The 19,891-nt window shown below is 46.5% G+C and overlaps 1 protein-coding gene across 1 annotated transcript in view; it reads left to right on the forward strand.

Moving 5' to 3' along the window:
* The window catches only part of PLB1 (phospholipase B1), a 71,179-nt gene that overhangs the window by 50,095 nt on the left and 1,193 nt on the right, over positions 1-19,891 (forward strand). The window contains exons 31-42 of the mRNA XM_038750860.1: positions 2,133-2,191; positions 3,852-3,919; positions 4,511-4,554; positions 4,981-5,080; positions 6,876-6,927; positions 8,714-8,794; positions 10,400-10,462; positions 13,117-13,205; positions 15,495-15,576; positions 17,450-17,554; positions 18,033-18,128; positions 19,763-19,837. Coding sequence (XP_038606788.1) covers positions 2,133-2,191; positions 3,852-3,919; positions 4,511-4,554; positions 4,981-5,080; positions 6,876-6,927; positions 8,714-8,794; positions 10,400-10,462; positions 13,117-13,205; positions 15,495-15,576; positions 17,450-17,554; positions 18,033-18,128; positions 19,763-19,837 — 914 coding nt within the window. The remainder of the gene's footprint in view (positions 1-2,132; positions 2,192-3,851; positions 3,920-4,510; positions 4,555-4,980; positions 5,081-6,875; positions 6,928-8,713; positions 8,795-10,399; positions 10,463-13,116; positions 13,206-15,494; positions 15,577-17,449; positions 17,555-18,032; positions 18,129-19,762; positions 19,838-19,891) is intronic.

Genomic DNA, 19,891 nt, shown 5'->3' on the forward strand with positions numbered 1-19,891 from the left:
ATTCTGCCCCTCTCAATTCACTGGAGCAGGATGGCAAGAGGGGGTTGGTGGGGATTTTGATCATGCCTACTGCTTATTGCCATTTCCCTGGTGGTTTCATTGCACCTCAGTCGTTGTTTTTTTCTGTAATAGAAGATGAATGTTGCCTGCTTTATTGGATAAAAGACTGGGCAAAAGTGGCCACTTTTAAGTGTAGAGAAGTATAAATAGTGAGGTCCTAAAGATGGTTTTGCTTAGCATCTTCAAAAAGAATCTGAAAGAGGAAATCCCCAAGTTGGGAGTCATCACTAAACCCTGCAGGATGGTGAAATGACAGGCAGATGAGGACAAACTGCAGGCCGATCTCAATAAAGCTGAATGAGAGGCATGAAAATTGACAGATGAGCTTCCCTGGGAGCCAGGTAATGTTCCTGGGGAGAAATAGACCCAAGCGAGTCTGCGATGGAAGAAAAATCCTGGAGTCATTGTGATCACACATCAGGGGTTTAATGTGCTGTGGCAGCAGCCAAAAAACCCAGGCAAACACAGAGCATTACTAGGAAAGGAAAGCTAATAAAGACCTGGTTTTGCTACCATATAGAACCATGACCCACTTGCACATTGTTACTATGTGCAACTCTGAGTATCTCTTGGGAGGAAGTTCATAACAGAGCATGGTCACGATGACCAGAGGCTGAGGAACTTCCAAAAAAGGCTAGACTGAAGAGGTTAGAATCCCTCAATCTGAAGTTCAGAGGTCGAGAGGGGCTGGAACCGAAGTTTATAGAATTATTAAGGTGCAACACAAGCTGCAATATTTTTGTTTTGTTTTCCAAAATGGCATTTAAGTGCTTGCTATATGCCAGGTGCTATACTAAACGCTGGAGTAGATGCAAGATAATCAGGTTGGACACAGTCCATGTTCCACATAGGACTCACGGTCTTACCCGGACTCAACACAGCCACTTAGCAGAAGTATTTTGGGGCTTACACCTCTGTTATTAGCAGGCTTAGGACAGGCCCCAGGAAGGGGGGGCCTCCGGTCAGTGCCCAGTGTCCAGGCAGGTGGTGCAGCTTGGAGCCACCAGTGCCCTGAATCAGGAGCTGTTTGGCCATAATACAAGGATATAATATCACAACAAAAAATGCCCTATATGCACCAGTAATGCAAGTAAACTTGGACTGGCCAGACCTCAGCTCCAGTATAAGATGAACTTCCAGAATGGGCATTGTGTAATGGTGGGAGGTGGGCAAGGAGGGTAGGGTCACTGCCCATGAGGGGTTGGGACAGGGAGGAGCAGCGCTGCCTAGTCCCAGCCCCTGTTGTACACTATCTCTTTGGTCATCAGATGCCACAACTTTGCTGCTCCCATTTACTTTGCCCCGAGGGCTTGAGGGTGGCTGGCCAAACTCCTCTTTCTACTACCCCTTAAAATTCTGCCACCCCAACATTGGGAAAGCCACCACCAGGGCAGTGGGAGCCGTTGACATTCCTGTTAGAAGTTTCTTTTACTTTCACAACTGATCTGCCCCGATGCAATCCAACACTTTTCACATCTTCCCCTATTGAACTGTAATTTAAAGGACTAGTAACAGATCTTAACAAGATCATTAAATGTGGAGTTTGTCAAAGTTGTTCAACCTGCCATTAGGAGGTGGAAGCAGAAGAGTAATTCTATCACCTTTAACTCTTTGGATGAGTTTGCTCTGAATCAATAGAAAACCCAGCGTGGCACAGTGGAAAGAGCCCGGGCTTGGGAGTCAGAGGTCATGGGTTCTAATCCCCACTCTGCCACTTGTCAGCTGTGTGACATTGGGCAAGTCACTTAACTCCTCTGTGCCTCAGTTCCCTCATCTGTAAAAGGGGATTAAGACTGTGAGCCCCATGTGGGACAACCTTGATGACGTTGTATATCCCTCCAGTGCTTAGAACAGTGCTTGGCACAGAGTAAGCGCTTAACAAATGCCAACATTATTATTATTATTATTACCCAAGAGAACACAGAAGTGACCAGTTAGACTCTCAGCAAAATAGAGAGATGATGAGGTTCTGGGCAGCAGCAGCTGGTGGGGCAGGGTGAGGGGGAAAGAAAACAAAGGGTAAATGACCAACCCACAACTCTGTCAAACATTCACTTTCCTGTCCTCTTCAGTCCACAAGCTCCGACCAGCAGACATCAAGGTGGTGGCAGCTCTTGGAGATTATCTGACTGTGAGTATGGAGACTGGAAAACCTGTCCTCCCCTTCCCTCACATATTTTTGAGCCTGAGATGGGACTTCAGCATGAGGGTTGTAGTGGGGGAGACAAACAAGAGAGCACCCACAGGCTTATTCAGGAGCTCTCAACAGCAGAGAGGAACCAAAGGAAGAAAGAAAACTGCAAGGCAGTGTGAGATCTGGGAAGAGAGGATGATGATGGCAGTGAAGACGATAGTGATGGAGCCGGTGAATCATGATAATGTTGTCGTGATCACCCACGAGGAATAATCGATGAGCCTCTATCCTGAAAATTCATGACATACAGCCTGTGCAGAAGAATTGATTTTAGCGCTAGGGGCTGGTTCGGTGCCTTCTCACTTTCTCGGTCCTGCCAATAATATTCCCACTGAAACACAGAGCACAGGGAGACTGAAGGCAGGCAGGGTTGCAGCCTCTATGCCATCTTCACCCAAGTTAATCAGGTTCCAGGCAAAACTGAGACTAGAACCCAGGTTTCCTGATTCCCACAGCACTGCTCTTTCCACCTGACCATCAGCAGGGACTATGAAACCCAGATGTAGGAGAAATTCAGAGAAGCCATAGGGATCTAGAGAGAAGGGAGAGGCAAAGATAGAAAGAAGGGAGGAAACAGATAGAGGCCCAGAGAGAAGGGAACAGAGGTAGAGTCTGCACAACTGAAGTGGTGAAAGTTGGCTAACCCTGCCAGAGATGGAACCAGCCTGAAGCTGAGCCACACTTAGCCAGTTCCCCCTGCCCCTAGTTCCCTCTGCTCCCTCAGGAATTTTTGTTTGTTTTATGGTATTCGAAAAGTGCTTACTATGTGCCAGGAACTGTACTAAGCACTGGGGTTATTGGGTACTGCACACCTGCTGGGTCGGAGCTACACCTCTTCCCTCCTGTTCTAAAAGCCCAAGTCTACAAAATTCACAATTAATTTTGGCGGGAGGGAGGACGTCATCACCATTGGGCTGTTGTCACTCCTGCCTTTTCCTGATCCAGGGAGAGCTGAACGCAGTCATTTGACTGGCTGCATCCCGGGAGTTCTGTAGCCACTGCCTCCATTTAGGCCTGATCCCGAGGACCCCGGAGAGATCAGATTGGGCTCTGGGGCACTCCTTCCTGGGCATTTCAGATCACTGTTCGGCGTACATCCAGAGGGCCTTACTTTCCCTGCTGAAGCCCAACAACACCATTCTCTCAGGTTAGCTGGGGACGAGCCCCAGACTGCAAAGGAGAGGGAGATCAACTGTGCTCATTTCGTACATGCCCCCTGAACAACTTGACCTTGACATCTGGGTATTACACACTCCCCAAGAAAGCTCTCCCCTGGCGCAGTCCTGACATTTGAAGGAGTGAGCGAATCCAGGTTAGCATGACCTGTGCTGATGAAAATTCATGGATCCATCCCCACAGTTGAGCAACATGAGGATTGCCAGTTAATTTTTAGCTAGGGCACCCTCTGTGGTCAGCATCTCTCCATCTCCATCTCCTAGTTTCCATGGTTACTCCACAGCAATAAGATTGGTCATTCTCATCCATTTCTCTCCTGCGGGTCCTAGTTATCCTGGGCATCTCTGGGACCCTCCTGAAACTTCTCTTCCTTCACCCCCTGAATTTCCTAGTTTTAACCATGTCTCCTCCCCGCTCCCAGACAGGTGCAGGAGCTCGTGCCAGCGACTTCCGTGACCTAACCACAGCGTGGAGAGGACTCTCATGGAGGTAAAGCTCTGGTATCTCTTCTATTGATGAATTGTTGGCCCCTAATCCAGAGTTTTTTCATTAGCCCCCCAGGTTGGGGCTGTGACAGAATGCAGGTTCAACCATTAAGGGAGTCAGCGGGAACCCATCTTGGGAACTCTGAGGAGCCCAGCAAGAAACATCAGCAGTACCAGGAGTGGTTGGGAAGAGATTTACCAGCCTCACCTGACAGTAGAGACTTTAGACTGTAAGCTCACCGTGGGCAGGGAACGCGTCTAGCAACTCTGTTATATTGTATTCTCCTGAGGACTTAGTACAGCAAGCACTCAATAAATATTATTTATTGACTGGTTGATAGAGGCACACTTCAAGAGTGCTAGAGGCTTCTGTCTAAAGCATGAGCCTAGTATTTCGCGTCTCTTGAGCCCGGTGTGCTACCAAGTGCAGAAAACATTCATTCATTGATTCAATCGTATTTATTGAGCACTTACTGTGTGCAGAGCACTGTACTAAGCACTTGGGAAGTACAAGTTGGCAACATATAGCATGGCAACAAAACAGGGTCAGCGACCCATCCGCTTAAGGGAAACTACAACTTTCTTTTCTCCTAAGTATCGGAGGAGACGGGACCCTGGAGACTCATACCACATTGCCCAGTAAGTTGATCATCAGCCAGAATCTTCTACCCCCAAGGGAAACTGAGGACTACCATAAAGTCATCATACAAGGGTGTAATGTCAAATCAAATCAACTCTGACAGAATTTGGTTGAATTTGTAAATCAACCTTAGCCCACTTGGGTGTGGAAATTGGAAACAGTTTTAAATTTGAAATAATTTTAAATTTTCTTAAATAGTTAAGAAATTATAGTGAATTTTTTAGGGGGGATTTAGGGGGACTTGGGACCCTCACCCTAATTTTTAAAAATAATCCAGGAGGGTTAAAATCAGGCAAAATCCTCAAAATCCATCGTCTGTTCATTAGGGAGGAGAGGACTAGATTTATGTTCTCTGGGTAGATTTTCTTCTCTCTTGCATACTTATTTTTCAGTCTCTCACACTCTGTCTCTCCCTCTTTCTCAAGATATTTTAAAGAAGTTTAATCCTCAGATCTATGGCTATTCCATTGGCACGGAGGAGGGAACAGCTGGGTTTAATGTAGCAGTTGGAGGGGCCAAGGCACAGTAAGTAAAACCGAGGTGTCTGTGTTGGTGCGGGGAGGGGGGGAGAGAAAATGAATGAATCCAAACTACATACCAGCAATGATATCATTGCTGAAATAGGCCTGACACCACACCGAATTCAACTTGGAAGGAGAAGCAGCATGGCTCAGTGGAAAGAGCACGGGCTTTAGAGTCAGAGATCATCATTTCAAATCCCCGCTCCGCCAATTGTCAGCTGCGTGACTTTGGGCAAGTCACTTAACTTCTCTGTGCCTCAGTTCCCTCATCTGGAAAATGGGGATTAAGACTGTGAGCTCCACGTGGGACAATCTGATCACCTTGTATCCCCCCAGCGCTTAGAACAGTGCTTTGCACATAGTAAGCACCTAACAAATACCATCATTATTATTATTACTGGAAAGAGCATTGACCTGAAAGTCAAGAGACCTGGGTTCTAATCCCAGTTCTGTCACTGGCCAACCTTGGGACTTGAAGTATCCCTTAATCCCCCCGGGCCTCATTTACCTCTTCTGTAAAATGGAGATAATGCTCGCCTCTGCATATCTCATAGGGATAAATGAGAAAATTGGTACAAAAACACTTTGGAAGAATGAAAAAACAGGTATTAGTATCTTGACTCTGTTGCATAATGGAGGCTGAGGACACAGGGAAATCTAGCAAGGTATTACTAAATACGAAAGTAGTTGGCATAATAGGAAGAAAAGATGGTATTCTAAATGAATCACTACTTTCCTACTATCTGATCTACACTTATATACATCAGAGCTATCAATTTTCTGGGTGTAAAAGCTCCAAAGTAAGTCCCCAAATTTGGGGTTGAGGGTGCATGAACTGGGGTCGAGCCTCCAGGGGTGACACTAAGGAGGACATTTGCCTGTTTAAATACTAGACAATCCAGTTTTCAGCTATTCTGTCTCTTGCACATGACTGATAAAGCCGTGGGTTCTGGTATTAATCAATTCTTAGTATTTATCGATAATACTATTTTGTGCAGAAGTACTCAGTGCTTGGTAGAGTACAATACTTTATGTCCAGTATTTTTTTTTCCAGCATTCACCCTCCCTCTATCTTCGCTTCTGAGTTCTGTGGCTCAGAAGTAGTACCCCTGTCCATGGGGACCTAGGAAGGGAACCCAATGACTACAGAGTGAGATGGGGAATCACTTCACTTCTCTAGGCCTGTTTCCTCAACTGTGAAATAGGGAAAATAAGATCTGACTCTCCCTACCTTGGGAATTTTGTGAGGGCAAACCTGTGGCCCAGGGAGGTTGTGATTCTTCTGAGGTTAAACAGCAGACCAGTGGCAGAACCAAGATAAATTGGTTGTGGTGTTACTTAAATGCTTACTACGTGCCAGGCAAGTGGGATTCATTTATTCATTCATTCTATCGTATTTATTGAGCGCTTACTGTGTGCAGAGCACTGTACTAAGCACTTGGAAAGTACAATTCGGTAACAGATAGAGACAATCCTTATCCAACACAGTCTGGAAGGAGGAGACAGACAACAAAACAAAAGAAGTAGACAGGCGTCAATACTGTTCGACATAGGGCTCACAGTCTTAATCCCCATTTTACAGATGAGGTAACTGAGGCTCAGAGAAGTGAAGCGACGTGCCTAAGGCCACACAGCAGACAAGTGGTGGAGCCGGGATCAGAACCCAGGTGCTTCTGACTCCTGTGCTTTTTCCACTAAGCCATGCTGCTTCTGGACGTGCCCAGTCAATACCTCTGTCTCGCCCCACCAACCCCAGTCCTCCCCCAAGATCTGATTGTCTCCTTTCTTCCCCGCCACAGGGATATGCCAAGGCAGGCCCGAGCCCTGGTGGAACGAATGAAGCGCAGCCCGGTAAGTACCAGGAGAGGTAAACCTGCTGGAAGTCCTAATGGAAAGAGCAAACGACTGGGGCCAGGAGACTTAGGTCTAGTCCTGGCTATCCCACTGGCCTGCTTTGTAACTTTGGGGAAGTCACCTAACTTCTCGGGGCCTCGGTCTCCTCAACTGGAAAATGGGGGCAAAATATACTGTGAAGTCAGTGTACAGCATGGACCATGCCCCATCTCATCTCCTATCTACCCCGGGACTCAGCACATTGGAAGTGCTTAATAAATACTGGATGTAATGGGGTTTTGATGGATCATGCAGGGAGATTAAAAATCCCAAAGGAGTCCACCAGCACTCCAGTTCTCCTCCCTGCTCTATTCCCCTCTCCAGCTCCCCGATGCAGGGGAGCCAGGTGGATGGGAGGGTTGTCATGGAAGGGTTTTTGGCCTCTGGCAGTTTCCACCTCATCCGAGAGCTGGCTTCCCAGAGATGCATTATGTAAGCTTGTTTTCTAAAAATGGTTGACTCCCTTTACACTCCCCCTTCTTTCCCTTCCACCCTTCCTCCCACCCTCACCTCCCTACTTCCCAGAAACTTCTTGTGGACACATTTTTTTTTCTCAGCTAATTGTTCTTTGGGAGACAGTATCCTTCTTGCTGTGACTGAAAGCAGGCAGGCGGCTCAACAACACTGATAAATGTCCCGCTTCTCCACTCTTCCTTTGCCCTAACCTTAATAATGATAATAATTTTGGTATTTAAGTTCTCCTAAGTGGTAAGCACTGGGGTAGATCCAGATTCAGCATGGCTCAGCGTGAGAAGCAGCGTGGCTCAGTGGAAAGGGCCCGGGCTTTGGAGTCAGACGTCATGGGTTCAAATCCCGGCTCCACCAATTGTCAGCTGTGTGGCTTTGGGCAAGTCACTTAACTTCTCTGAGTCTCAGTTACCTCATCTGTAAAATGGGGATTAAGACTGTGAGCCCCATGTGGGACAATCTGATCACCTTGTAACCTCCCCAGCACTTAGAACCTTGCTTTGCACTTAGTAAGTGCTTAATAAATGCCATTATTATCCAGCGCTTAGAATAGTGCTTTGCACACAGTAAGCACTTAACAAATGCCATCATTATTATTATAACAGACACATTCCCTGCCCACGACAGGCTTACAGTCTAGAGGGCTTATAGTCTACTGAGCACTTACTATGTGTAGAGCACTGTACTAAGCGCTTGGGACAGAAATAGTCCCTTCCCACAGTGAGCTTGCAATCTAGTGGATTTACAGTCTGGAGGGGTCCACCCGGGGGGCTTCAGAGAGACCAGGGCATATGGCAACATTATATCTCTCCCTGACCTGGTCTGGCATGTGAAAACATGTGCATCTATCCTGTGACTGTGACCACCATCAATGGCCACCACTCTTCCAGGTCCCCACATCCCTCCACAGCACATCCCCAATGGCATGCCAGCCCTGAGCCCCGAAAGCTTCCAGAAATCTCTGGCTCTTGTGTCTCCAAGGAAGATGATGGCCCAGGGCATCCCTGCCTGCTGACCAAGCGCTGGCTTCCGGAAAGGAAATTCCAGCTCCCACATAGACCCCTGGGCCCACCGTCCTACTCCTTCTCTGCTTATGGTTGGGAAACTCTAGTGAGGCTCAGAACAGCCCCTCCCTGGCTCATAGCCCTGACATGACAAGCAAGAAAGGAGGGTGGCCATCTTACTTTGGGGGGTTGTTTTGGGGGACTCTAGGGGCATATGACATTTCTGTGTTCTCCCCAAACTCTGAGTCAGATTCTCCCATCCATCCCTTCAGGAAGTCAACCTGGAACGAGACTGGAAGCTGATCACGTTGTTTGTCGGTGGCAATGACCTCTGTGTGTACTGCAAGGATGAGGTAGGGACACACGAGCGGTGAGTGCTTACTCAATGCCAAGTACCGTTCTAAGTGATTTGGAGAGTACAGTGCAACAATACACATTCCCTGCCCAAAACGAGCTTACAATCCAGAGGGGGAGATAGACACTATTTTAGGTAGCTTGAGGAATCTACTGGGAGTAGCTGTCCTGCAGACTGCACTGTGGCGCAGGTGACACCCCAAGAACCAATTTGGCCCACCTGGAAACAGCCTGAAAAGATTCAGGAGATTGGACATTCTGGTACAATCCTGCTTGAAAAGCCCATCCCAATGCAGTCTGCCCCATGTCAGAGCAAAGGTCCCTTGACAGTTGATTGTTCGTATGTATTTATTACTTTATTTATTTATTTTACTTGTACATATCTATTCTATTTATTTTATTTTGTTAATATGCTTTGTTTCGTTCTCTGTCTCCCCCTTCTAGACTGTGAGCCCACTGTTGGGTAGGGACCATCTCTATGTGTTGCCAACTTGTACTTCCCAAGCGCTTAGTACAGTGCTTTGCACACAGTAAGTGCTCAATAAATATGATTGATTGATTGACAGGTAACATCAGACCCACTCAGCCCACTCCAGAGTGGGAAAATCAAGACCTGGAAGGGAAAGAGTGGATGGTCTGGGAATCCTTATTCTCAAGGGAACCACTGTTCCCTCTGTTCACTGATGAAGCGCTAACATCCGCCTGGTTCCCTGCTATCCAAAATCACCACTTCCTCAACCAATGCCAGAAGTTGAATCTCCTATCAATCCTACGCTTCTAAAATCTTCAGATACAGTAAAGAAGATAGCTCACCTCCTCACTGCTAAGTTGCTCTGTGCAAGAGGAAATTAAGACTTTTTTTCTTCCCTCCAGACCCTAATTGTCTTAACTGCTACATATCCATGCTTCCTTCCCACCCTCATTCCCCTCCCTCCTCTGTTTCATTCTATTTCTCTCTCTTACCCCTTCTCTCTCCCTCTCTTTTTCTTCACAGAAACTCAATTTTCCTTCACAAATATGCTATTATCCTCCCCATTCTGTAAAACTTAGAAATCATTCCTCCAACCCCCAGATTTTTTCATTCGTATCAGAGAAGACTTTCAATTCCATTTGGGAGTATGGGAAGAAAAAATATTGCATGCATTGAAGGTTTTACTACTCATTTTCAGGCCACCTAAAATTCCCACATCCTCCAAGAAGCCTCCCCTGATTGATTTCCAACATCCCAAATTTTCTCAACTCAGCAACCACAATTAGCACTTCTGTTCTTATACCCATCCTCAGCACTGTTGGACATTTGGTTGGGCATTTAATGACTTATTCTAATATCTCTTTATGGAATATTCTTTCTACTACTTACCTGATCCTTGCTCCTTCTCCTGCTGCTCCCACTATTTGGAGATAATTTGATATATTTTCCTCCCTAATTAGATTCTGAGCTCCTTGAAGGAAGCCGACATGAATTTTCCTTCTGTAGTACGTTCCCAAGTGCTTAACACAGGGCATCATCGCATCCAAAAGGCAATTGATAACTTGACTAACACACTCTCTCCCTTCCTTTCTCCCTCTCCCCTCCCATTCTATCCTTTTTTATCTTTCTCCAGGATACTCACTCGGTGGAAAAATATGTGCAGCACCTTGAACAAGCTCTGGATATTCTCTCTGAGGTGAAATCTGGGTTACTTTTCACCCCCTTCCTCCTTCCCCAACCCTGCTCAGGCAGACTCTGTGATAGCCCCAGCCAACAATTTCCAATCCATGACAGAGATTTGGCATCATATTTCACTTGGAGACCAAAGCAGTGGGTTGTCTCCATTGACCTTGAAGCTGGAAGGAGAGTGTTGCCTCTGAGGGAAGCCAACCCTTGAATTAGGATGGTCTGTGATCAGTGCCAGACCTGCCCCTTAGTAATCATAGTATTTGTTAAACACTAACATGTGCAGAGCACTATGCTAAGCACCCCCTAAAAGGAGCAGGGAAATCTGGGAACTGATTGTGGGGACCCTTATCCTCTAGGCTAAGCTGGGTTCAGTGGGATGTTCTCTTAAATATGGGTAAACTAAGGCCAGTGGCACCTAGACTGTGCTGCTGAGGAGCACCATTCATTCCTTCATTCAATCGTATTTATTGAGCGCTTACTGTGTGCAGAGCACGGTACTAAGCGCTTGGGATTACAAGTTGGCAACATATAGAGATGGTCCCTACCCAACAGTGGGCTCGCAGTCTAGAAGGGGGAGATAGAGAACAAAACATATTAACAAAAGAAAATAAATAGAATATGTTCAAGTAAAATAAATAGAGTAATAAATATGTAAAAACATATATACATATATTCAGGTGCTGTGGGGAAGGGAAGGAGGTAAGGCGGGAGGATGAAGAGGGGGATGGGGAGGAGAGGAAGGAGGGGGCTCAGTCTGGGACTGAGAACAGCGCTTAGAACAGTGCTTTGCACATAACTGTGAGCCTACTGTTGGGTAGGGACCGTCTCTGTATGTTGCCAATTTGTACTTCCCAAGCGCTTAGTACAGTGCTCTGCACACAGTAAGCTCTCAATAAATATGATTGAATGAATGAATAATAAGCGCTTAATAAATGCCATTATTATTATTATTATTATTATTATCAGTTGTTCATAGCTGATTCATAGTAGTTCATGGAAACCACTTTAAGAAATTCAGGGACACAGGCACACCCCAACCATCCAGCCTCTGCCACTTGTCAGCTGTGTGACTTTGGGCAAGTCACTTTTAACTTCTCTGTGCCTCAGTTCCCTCATCTGTAAAATGGGGATGAAGACTGTGAGCCCCACATGGGACAGCCGGATCACCTTGTATCCTCCCCAGCGCTTAGAACAGAGCTTTGCACATAGTAAGCGCTTAACAAATACCAAAATTATTATTATTATTATTATATAGACATCCTCCCCTCCTCACACATACACACCTACACATGAGAGTTGTGAAGGTCTGCCCATGCCACAGATGACACACGTTAAGTGTCATGTTCCCGAAATCACACACTCCCAATCTCTTCTGGGCATCACTAGCAAGTAGATCTTTATGTCCCAGTAGCCCAATTTCCTGGCTTTTTAAAATCTGTAATGGTATTTGTTAAGCACTTACTAAGTATCAGGCACTGTACTGGGGTAGATACAAGCTAATCAGGTTGGACACAGTCCGTATCCCTAAGGAAGCTCAGAGTCTTAATCCCCATTTTACAAATGAGGTAACTGAGATACAGAGAAGTGAAGTGACTTGTCCAAGTTCACCCAGCAGACAAGTGGCGGAGCCGGGATTAGAACCCAGGTCCTCTGACTCCCAAGCCCGGGCTCTTTCCACTAGGTCATGCTTCCCAAGCGCTTAGTACAGTGCTCTGCACAGAGTAAGTGCTCAATAAATACGATTGAATGAATGAATGGTGCTTCTCACCTTCATCTGAAACTAAGGGCACAAGGACAACTTGCACATATTTACTATTCTATTTATTTTGTTAATGAAGCAGCGTGGCTGTGAAGCAGCGTGGCTCAGTGGAAAGAGCCCGGGCTTTGGAGTCAGAGATCATGAGTTCAAATCCCGCCTCCGCCAATTGTCAGCTGTGTGACTTTGGGCAAGTCACTTCACTTCTCTGGGCCTCAGTTCCCTCATCTGTAAAATGGGGATTAAGACTGTGAGCCCCCCCATGGGACAATCTGATCACCTTGTAACCTCCCCAGTGCTTAGAACAGTGCTTTGCACATAGTAAGCGCTTAATAAATGCCGTTATTATTATTATTGTTATTATTAATGATGTGCATGTAGCTATAATTCTATTTGTTCTGACGATTTTGACACCCGTCTACATGTTTTGTTTTGTCTCTCCCTTCTAGAGTGTGAGCCCGTTGTTGGGTAGGGACCGTCTCTATATGTTGCCGACTTGGACTTCCCAAGCGCTTAGTAGAGTGCTCTGCACACAGTAAGCACTCAATAAATACGAATGAATGAATGGATGATGGGAGTGGATGATGTCTGCACATGGGGAGAAGCAGAAGTTTCTAAGAATAAAAACTGTGATTGCTAATACTTCTGCCACCCCTGCCCCCTCCAGTAGCCGAAGAAGCCGTGAAGTGGTCACGGTGGTTGTAGCACAGCAGAGCAGTTCCAATTTTACCCATACTGAACAAACCCATATGTGTCACCATTTTGCCCCCTTTCCCCCATCTTCTCCATCACATTGACAATCTAGCCCGCTCCACACAAGACCCACGGTTCCACTCTCTGCCTTCTGAGGCTCTCCCTTTCCCCCTCCTTCCATGGCTGCTCACCGATTCCTGTGCTCCCTACAGCTCCCTCGAGTCTTCGTCAGTGTTGTGGAGATTTTGGAGATGGCTGGTCTTCGACAAATACACGGGGAAAAATGTCCGGTGCCGGTTCAGTAAGTGACCAGTTCAAGCGGCTGGGCACCTCTCAAGGGGTGGCACTCAGGGAGGGGGTGGTGTGATTGGGGCATGGGACTGACGAGTGCAGGGGCAGGTATTTTAGGAAGGGAGCTAGAAGTCCCTAGCTTGAATCATTGATGGAGGTTGGTCCCATCGACTGAATTTTTCTCACAAGTTCCTCAGGACCTTGGAAATTGGAATGGAGGTGTGTGGGGGTAAATGGTGCCTAAGAACTTAGAACTGAGCAAGAACTGCAATAGGGCTGAGGATCCATTATCTGGAGCCTGGGAATTGCTCTTGGGACCATTTCCCCTACATCCCCTAGAGCTGTTTCTATGGCAACCACGGCCAAAAGCTGAGTGCTTTCCTCTAGACTTCTTGTGCCTGACTGATAGCAGTGGGTGAGGAGCCTTTTTATCAAGACTTAGGGACTCATACAGCAGTTGCCGTATATACCTGTTGGTATTTTATCCTGATAAGTTGTGTTTTTCAGAATACAGATGGCATTTGTCAAGCGCTTACTATGTGCAGAGCACTGTTCTAAGCGCTGGGGGGGATACAAGGTGATCAGGTTGTCCCACGTGGGGCTCACAGTCTTCATCCCCATTTGACAGATGAGGGAACTGAGGCTCCGAGAAGTTAAGTGACTTGCCCAAGGTCACACAGCAGACATGTGGTGGAGTCAGGATTATAAATTATAATCTACCATTTTATAGTCTGCCTCCTGTTTAGGAGAATAAGGCACCCACCCCTCCCATCTCCTTAGGGATCTTCCCAAGTACCTGCTTCCAAGTATTCTGAAGAGAGTCACCTAACTTCTCTGTGCCTCAGTTAGCTCATCTGTAAAATGGGGATTAAGACTGTGAACCCCATGTGGGACATGGACTGTGTCCAACCTGATTAGCTTGTGTATCTATCCCAACACTTGGTATAATGCCTGGGACATAGTAAGTGCTAACAGATATTGTTATTAAAAAAAGAAAAAGAAAAAAATGAGTCTCAGGAGAAAATAGCAGCTATCGATGGCAAGGTAGACCTAGCTACTGTCAGCAAAGCCTGTGGGGCAGGTAATTGTGAGGACTAGAGATGTAGAGTAACCAGTAGCAGAAACTTCACTCATTTGTTCCTTCACTCATTCGATTGTATTTATTGAGCGCTTTCTCTGTGCAAAACACTGTTCTAAGCACATAGGAGAGTACAACACAACAACAAACACATTCCCTGCCCACATTTTGTAGCCACTTTGTTTCCTGGGACTCTGTTTGGGATCCCTGGGATCAGGAAGCCCATTGCTGGACATATCCAATTCCCCATGGTAATAATACAATAATTGTGGTATTTGTGAAGCACTTAGTTGGCAAGCACTGTGTTGAGTGCTGGTGTACATACAGGATAATCATATTGAACACAGCCCCTGTCCCAAACAGAGATCACAGTCTAGTGGGTGGGAGATGAGGTATTTAATCCTCCCTTCAAGGCCCTACTGAGAGCTCACCTCCTTCAGGAGACCTTCCCAGACTGAGCCCCCTCTTTCTTCTCCCTCTCCATCCCCCCGCCTTACCTCCTTCCCTTCCCCACAGCACCTGTGTATATGTATATATGTTTGTACGTATTTATTACTCTAGTTATTTTACTTGTACATATCTATTCTATTTATTTCATCTTGTTAATATGTTTGGTTTTGTTCTCTGTCTCCCCCTTCTAGACTGTGAGCCCGTTGTTGGGTAAGGACCATCTCTATATGTTGCCAACTTGTACTTCCCAAGTGCTTAGTACAGTGCTCTGCACACAGTAAGTGCTCAATAAATACGATTGATTGATTGATTCTGCTGAGTGTTCTCAAGCAGCTAGTCCAGTCTGTCTGCACACAGAAGGTGCTCAGGAAATGTGGCTCAGTGGAAAGAGCGCGGGCTTGGGAGTCGGAGGTCATGGGTTCGAATCCCAGCTCTGCCACTTGTCAGCTGTGTGACCTTGGGCAAGCCACTTAACTTCTCTGTGTCTGTTACCTCATCTGTAAAATGGGGATGAAGACTGTGAGCCCCAAGTGGTGCAACGTGATCACCTTGTACCCCCCCAGTGCTTAAAACAGTGCTTTGCACATAGTAAGAGCTTAACAAATATCACCATTATTATTATTATTATTAATGGTGGTGGGATGGGGGAAGGGAGATTTGGGGGCACTGGGGGGAACTGAGCTGCTGCAGTCAGACCAGAACCAAGCTGGGAAGCAGCTGGCAAGGGATCTGCGGAACAGCTGTCCCCCAGGGGCTCTTTCTCCTCCACAGGGATTTTTGTCCTTGCTTTCTACGGCCCCAAGAGAATTCCCCTGAGTTACAAGAAATGAAGGATGTAAACAGAGCTTTCCAGGTGAGTACCTCCGTTTCTCTTTTCTGCCTTTTTGCGCTCCTGTCCTTAACTAACTTCCCATAGAAGGGCAGCAGAGTCTTCATCCCCAAAATGTGCTCAGCATGAGTAACAGAGGGACAGTCTTCTCCCCCAACCCCAGGCCCCTTCCCCGCCGCAGGCCACTCATGTCACCCAAGGACACCTAGTCCTCCCTTACCTAAGCGGCTGCCCACAAAGGGGAGCATTCTTGCTTCCCACTGGAGCCATCTGTTAACCGAGAGTTGGCCTGGGCAAGTCAAGTATAACAAATGCCGGTCACATCTGTGTTGCACTTTGACTTGCCCTGGACTCCTTGCTTTGAAATGCTCTCCCTACCTGGAATTCATTTTGAGGAGCGATGGGTCGAGGTAAGCAACTGTCTTTGGGGTGTGTGGCCTTTGGGTAGCCACAGTCAGAGGAGGTGGGTTCTTATGCCGACTCTGCCACTTTTCTGTTGTGTGACCTTGGACAAGTCACTTCACTTCTCTGTGCCTCAGTCACCTCATCTGTAAAATGGGGATTAAGACTGTGAGCCCCATGTGGAACAGGAACTATGTTCACCCTGTGTGGCTCAGTGGAAAGAGCACGGACTTTGGAGTCAGAGGTCATGGGTTCGAATCCTGGCTCCAACACATGTCTGTTGTGTGATCTTGGGCAAGTCACTTAACTTCTCTGAGCCTCAGTTACCTCATCTGTAAAATGGGGATTAAGACTGTGAGCCCCATGTGGGACAACCTAATCACCTTGTATCCCCCCCCAGCGCTTAGAACAGGGCTTTGCACATAGTAAGCGCTTAACAAATGCCATCATCATCACCCCGATTACCTTGTATCAAACCCCGGGCTTAGAATAGTGCTTGACACATAGTAAGTGCTTAACAAATACCATTATAATAACAATAATAATAATAATAATTGAGGAGCAGTCACCAAGAATCAGAAGCAGCTCTGGAGCAATGTGGGCAGTTCAGGGGGGCTCTGGGATACTTTAGGCCCCGGAATACTAGTGTGCACATAGCAGAACATCATGATATCATATAAAATTGTGAGAACATGCAGCATAATATAATGATGATGATGGTGGTATTTGTTAAGCACTTACTGTGTGCCAAGCACTGGTCTAAGCACTTGGGTAGAGACAAGGTAATCAAGTTGTCCTACGTGGGGCTCACAGTCTTCATCCCCATTTTACAGATGAGATAACTAAGGTGCAGAGAAGTTAAGTGACTTGCCCAAAGTCACTCAGCTGATAAGTGGCAGAGCCGGGATTAGAACTCACAACTTCTGACTCCCAAACCCGGGCTTTTTCCACTAAGCCATGCTGCTTCTCTATGGTGATGTCACACAGAATGTTGCTTATACAAAAGGAGGAGAACAGTGCTTTGCACATAGTAAGCGCTTAATAAAGACCATTATTATTATTATTATTATGCACTTGGGAGAGTCAATCAATTCTTGTCCACCTGGTGCCAGCCCTATTGGTATGGCCCACTGAATAAATCAATCAATAGTATTTATTGAGTGCTTACTGTGTGTAGCGCACTGCACTAAGTGCTTGGGAGAGCACAGCACAACAGAGTTAGTAGACACCTTCCCTGCCCACCACGAGATTACAGTCTAGAGGATAGCAAATTGACGACCTTCCTTTCTGAGGGTTTATGGGACTCAAATCCCCTTATGCCCTGCCCCTGCTGAGGCCCAGGGAGATCCAACTCCAGTCCAAAACCAGCAATGAACAAACCCCCACCTAATCGGACACAAAAGGAGGGGATGGAACCCCCAACTGAATGGTCACTGCTCTCGTGAAAAGTCAGGATGATAAGCAGGGCCAAATACGCTCTCCCATCCTTCCACAGAGCAGCAGCATGCTGATGGCCTACAGCCAGAAATACATGCAGCGGGAAGATTTTGCTGTGGTGCTTCAACCATTTTTTCAAAGCACTCATATTCCACTGGATAATGTAAGTCATCGATCTTCCGGAGGGCAGATTCATCTCAGGCTGCCCTCCCCTTTTGCTTTCAGGGAGCCATGGCCCTCCAGAGGTACAGTGTTTTCTGCCTTCTTTCTCTTCTGGGGCAGCTCTCTGGATGAGGGGATGGGATGTGCTTTCAAGAGAAGGGCAGGGAGACCTTGGAAAGATTCACCTGGCGGGACATCCAGCGGCCATCGTTGCTGGAAAAACTTCATGATGGCCCTTCCCCTTTTAGGTGGGAGTTTGGAAGTACTTGAAAGGAACACAAATGATCAGAAGTCATATAAAAACTCAGGAAAGTTTAGGGCTTCAAGCTTTCCCAAGCCCCACTTTGGTTCTTCATCGGAGTTAATTTTGTGGGCAGACACCCATAGAGGAGCATAGACTTCGTACGGTAGGCTTGAGCCGAAAAGAGGTCGATTGGAGAAATACCCACATGACACAACTCCTTTCGTTTTTCTTGCAGAAAGGAAATGTTGACCTGAGCTTCTTTTCTGTGGATTGTTTCCATTTCTCTGAGCGGGGCTATTCTGAGATGGCCATCGCCCTCTGGAATAATATGGTACGGTATCAATCGATCGATTGTATTTATTGAGCACTTACTGTCTGCAGAGCATTGTACTAAGCACTTGAAAAAGTACAATATAACAATATAACAGAATCTGAATGAAGGGTCAGAGCTCTGTTCAGGGGCAGTCAGTCAATCAGTTCATGGTATTTGACTGCTTACTGTGCAGAGCACTGTATTAAGCAGCATGGCTCAGTGGAAAGAGCCCGGGCTTTGGAGTCAGACGTCATGGGTTCAAATCTGCCACTTGTCAGCTGTGTGACTTTGGGCAAGTCACTTCACTACTCTGGACCTCAGTTACCTCATCTGTAAAATGAGGATTAAGACTGTGAGCCCCCTTTGGGACAACCTGATCACCTTGTAACCTCCCCAGCGCTTAGAACAGTGCTTTGCACATAGCAAGCACTTAATAAATACCATTATTATTATTATTATTAAGCACTTGGGAGAGTCATTCATTCAATCATATTTATTGAGTGCTTACTGTGTGCAGAGCACTGTATTAAGGGCTTGGGAAGTACAAGTTGGAGTCCAATATAACAGAGTTGGTAGACACCTTCCCTGCCCATAAGGAGCTTACAGTTTAGAGGGGCAGTGCCTTAGTGTTGGTAGGTCCAATAATAGTAGCCAGGAAATACAGCTCTCTGGGTAAAGTTTCAGATCCAGAGATTTCCCTGTTAACTGTGGTATTTGTTAAGCACTTACTATGTGGCGGGCACTATACTAAGCTCTGGGGTAGATAACAAGGTGACTGGGTTGAACACAGCCCTTGTTCCACATGGGGCTCATAGTCTTAATCTCCATTTTACAGATGAGGGAACTGAAGCACGGAGAAGTGAAGTGACTTGCCCAAGGTCACACTGACGACGCATGGTGGAGTTAGGATTAGAACCCAGGTCCTTCTGAATCCCGGGCCTTTTCTCTTTTCACTAGGCCATGCTCTCATTAAAGGGCTACAAGGACAGCGAGGGAACAGGACTACACTTCTCTGTGCCTCGGTTCCCTCATCTGCAAAATGGAGAATCAAACCTGGTTCTCCCTCCTACTTAGACTGTGAGCCCCATGTGGGACCTGATTTATCTTGTATCTACCCCAGCACTTAGTACTTTACAAATAACACTGTTATTCTGTTTTTAATTATAGTTTAGTGGAAGCACATATTAAACACCCTCTTGATCAAGGAACTTACACTTTAACAGAGGAGATGAACAGAAAAATATTTACAGCTAGAGTGCTCAAAGTAACTACATTTGTTGCATATAAGTGCTAGAATTGGCTGGAGAGATGATATGGCTCAGGGAGTTTGGAAATCAATCCGGGAAATCCTGTTGGAAGAAGTGGGATTTTAGCAGTAATTTGAGTGTAATTTGAGCCCTTTTAGACTGTGAGCCCACTGTTGGGTAGGGACTGTCTCTGTATGTTGCCAACTTGTACTTCCCAAGCGTTTTGTACAGTGCTCTGCACCCAGTAAGCGCTCAATAAATACGATTGATGATGATGATGATGATGAGGGAGGGACTTCCAAGCCAGAGTGGAGTAGCAGAATGAGCAAGGGGACAGAGGCGGGAGAGTCCAGAACGAGGTACTCGTCGGGAACCTAGTCCGAAGTCCTCTTGTCTCTGTTTCAGCTGGAACCTGTGGGTCAGAAGCGGATATATAACAACTTCACATACAGCCGAACCAAACTCAAGTGCCCTACTGAGGTAAGTTAAAGCCCTTCATCCCCTTCTCTTTATGGAGTCTGTTCCTTATATAGC

Source organism: Tachyglossus aculeatus, chromosome 9 (genome assembly GCF_015852505.1).
Source record: "Tachyglossus aculeatus isolate mTacAcu1 chromosome 9, mTacAcu1.pri, whole genome shotgun sequence".
NCBI classification, from domain to species: Eukaryota; Metazoa; Chordata; class Mammalia; order Monotremata; family Tachyglossidae; genus Tachyglossus; species Tachyglossus aculeatus.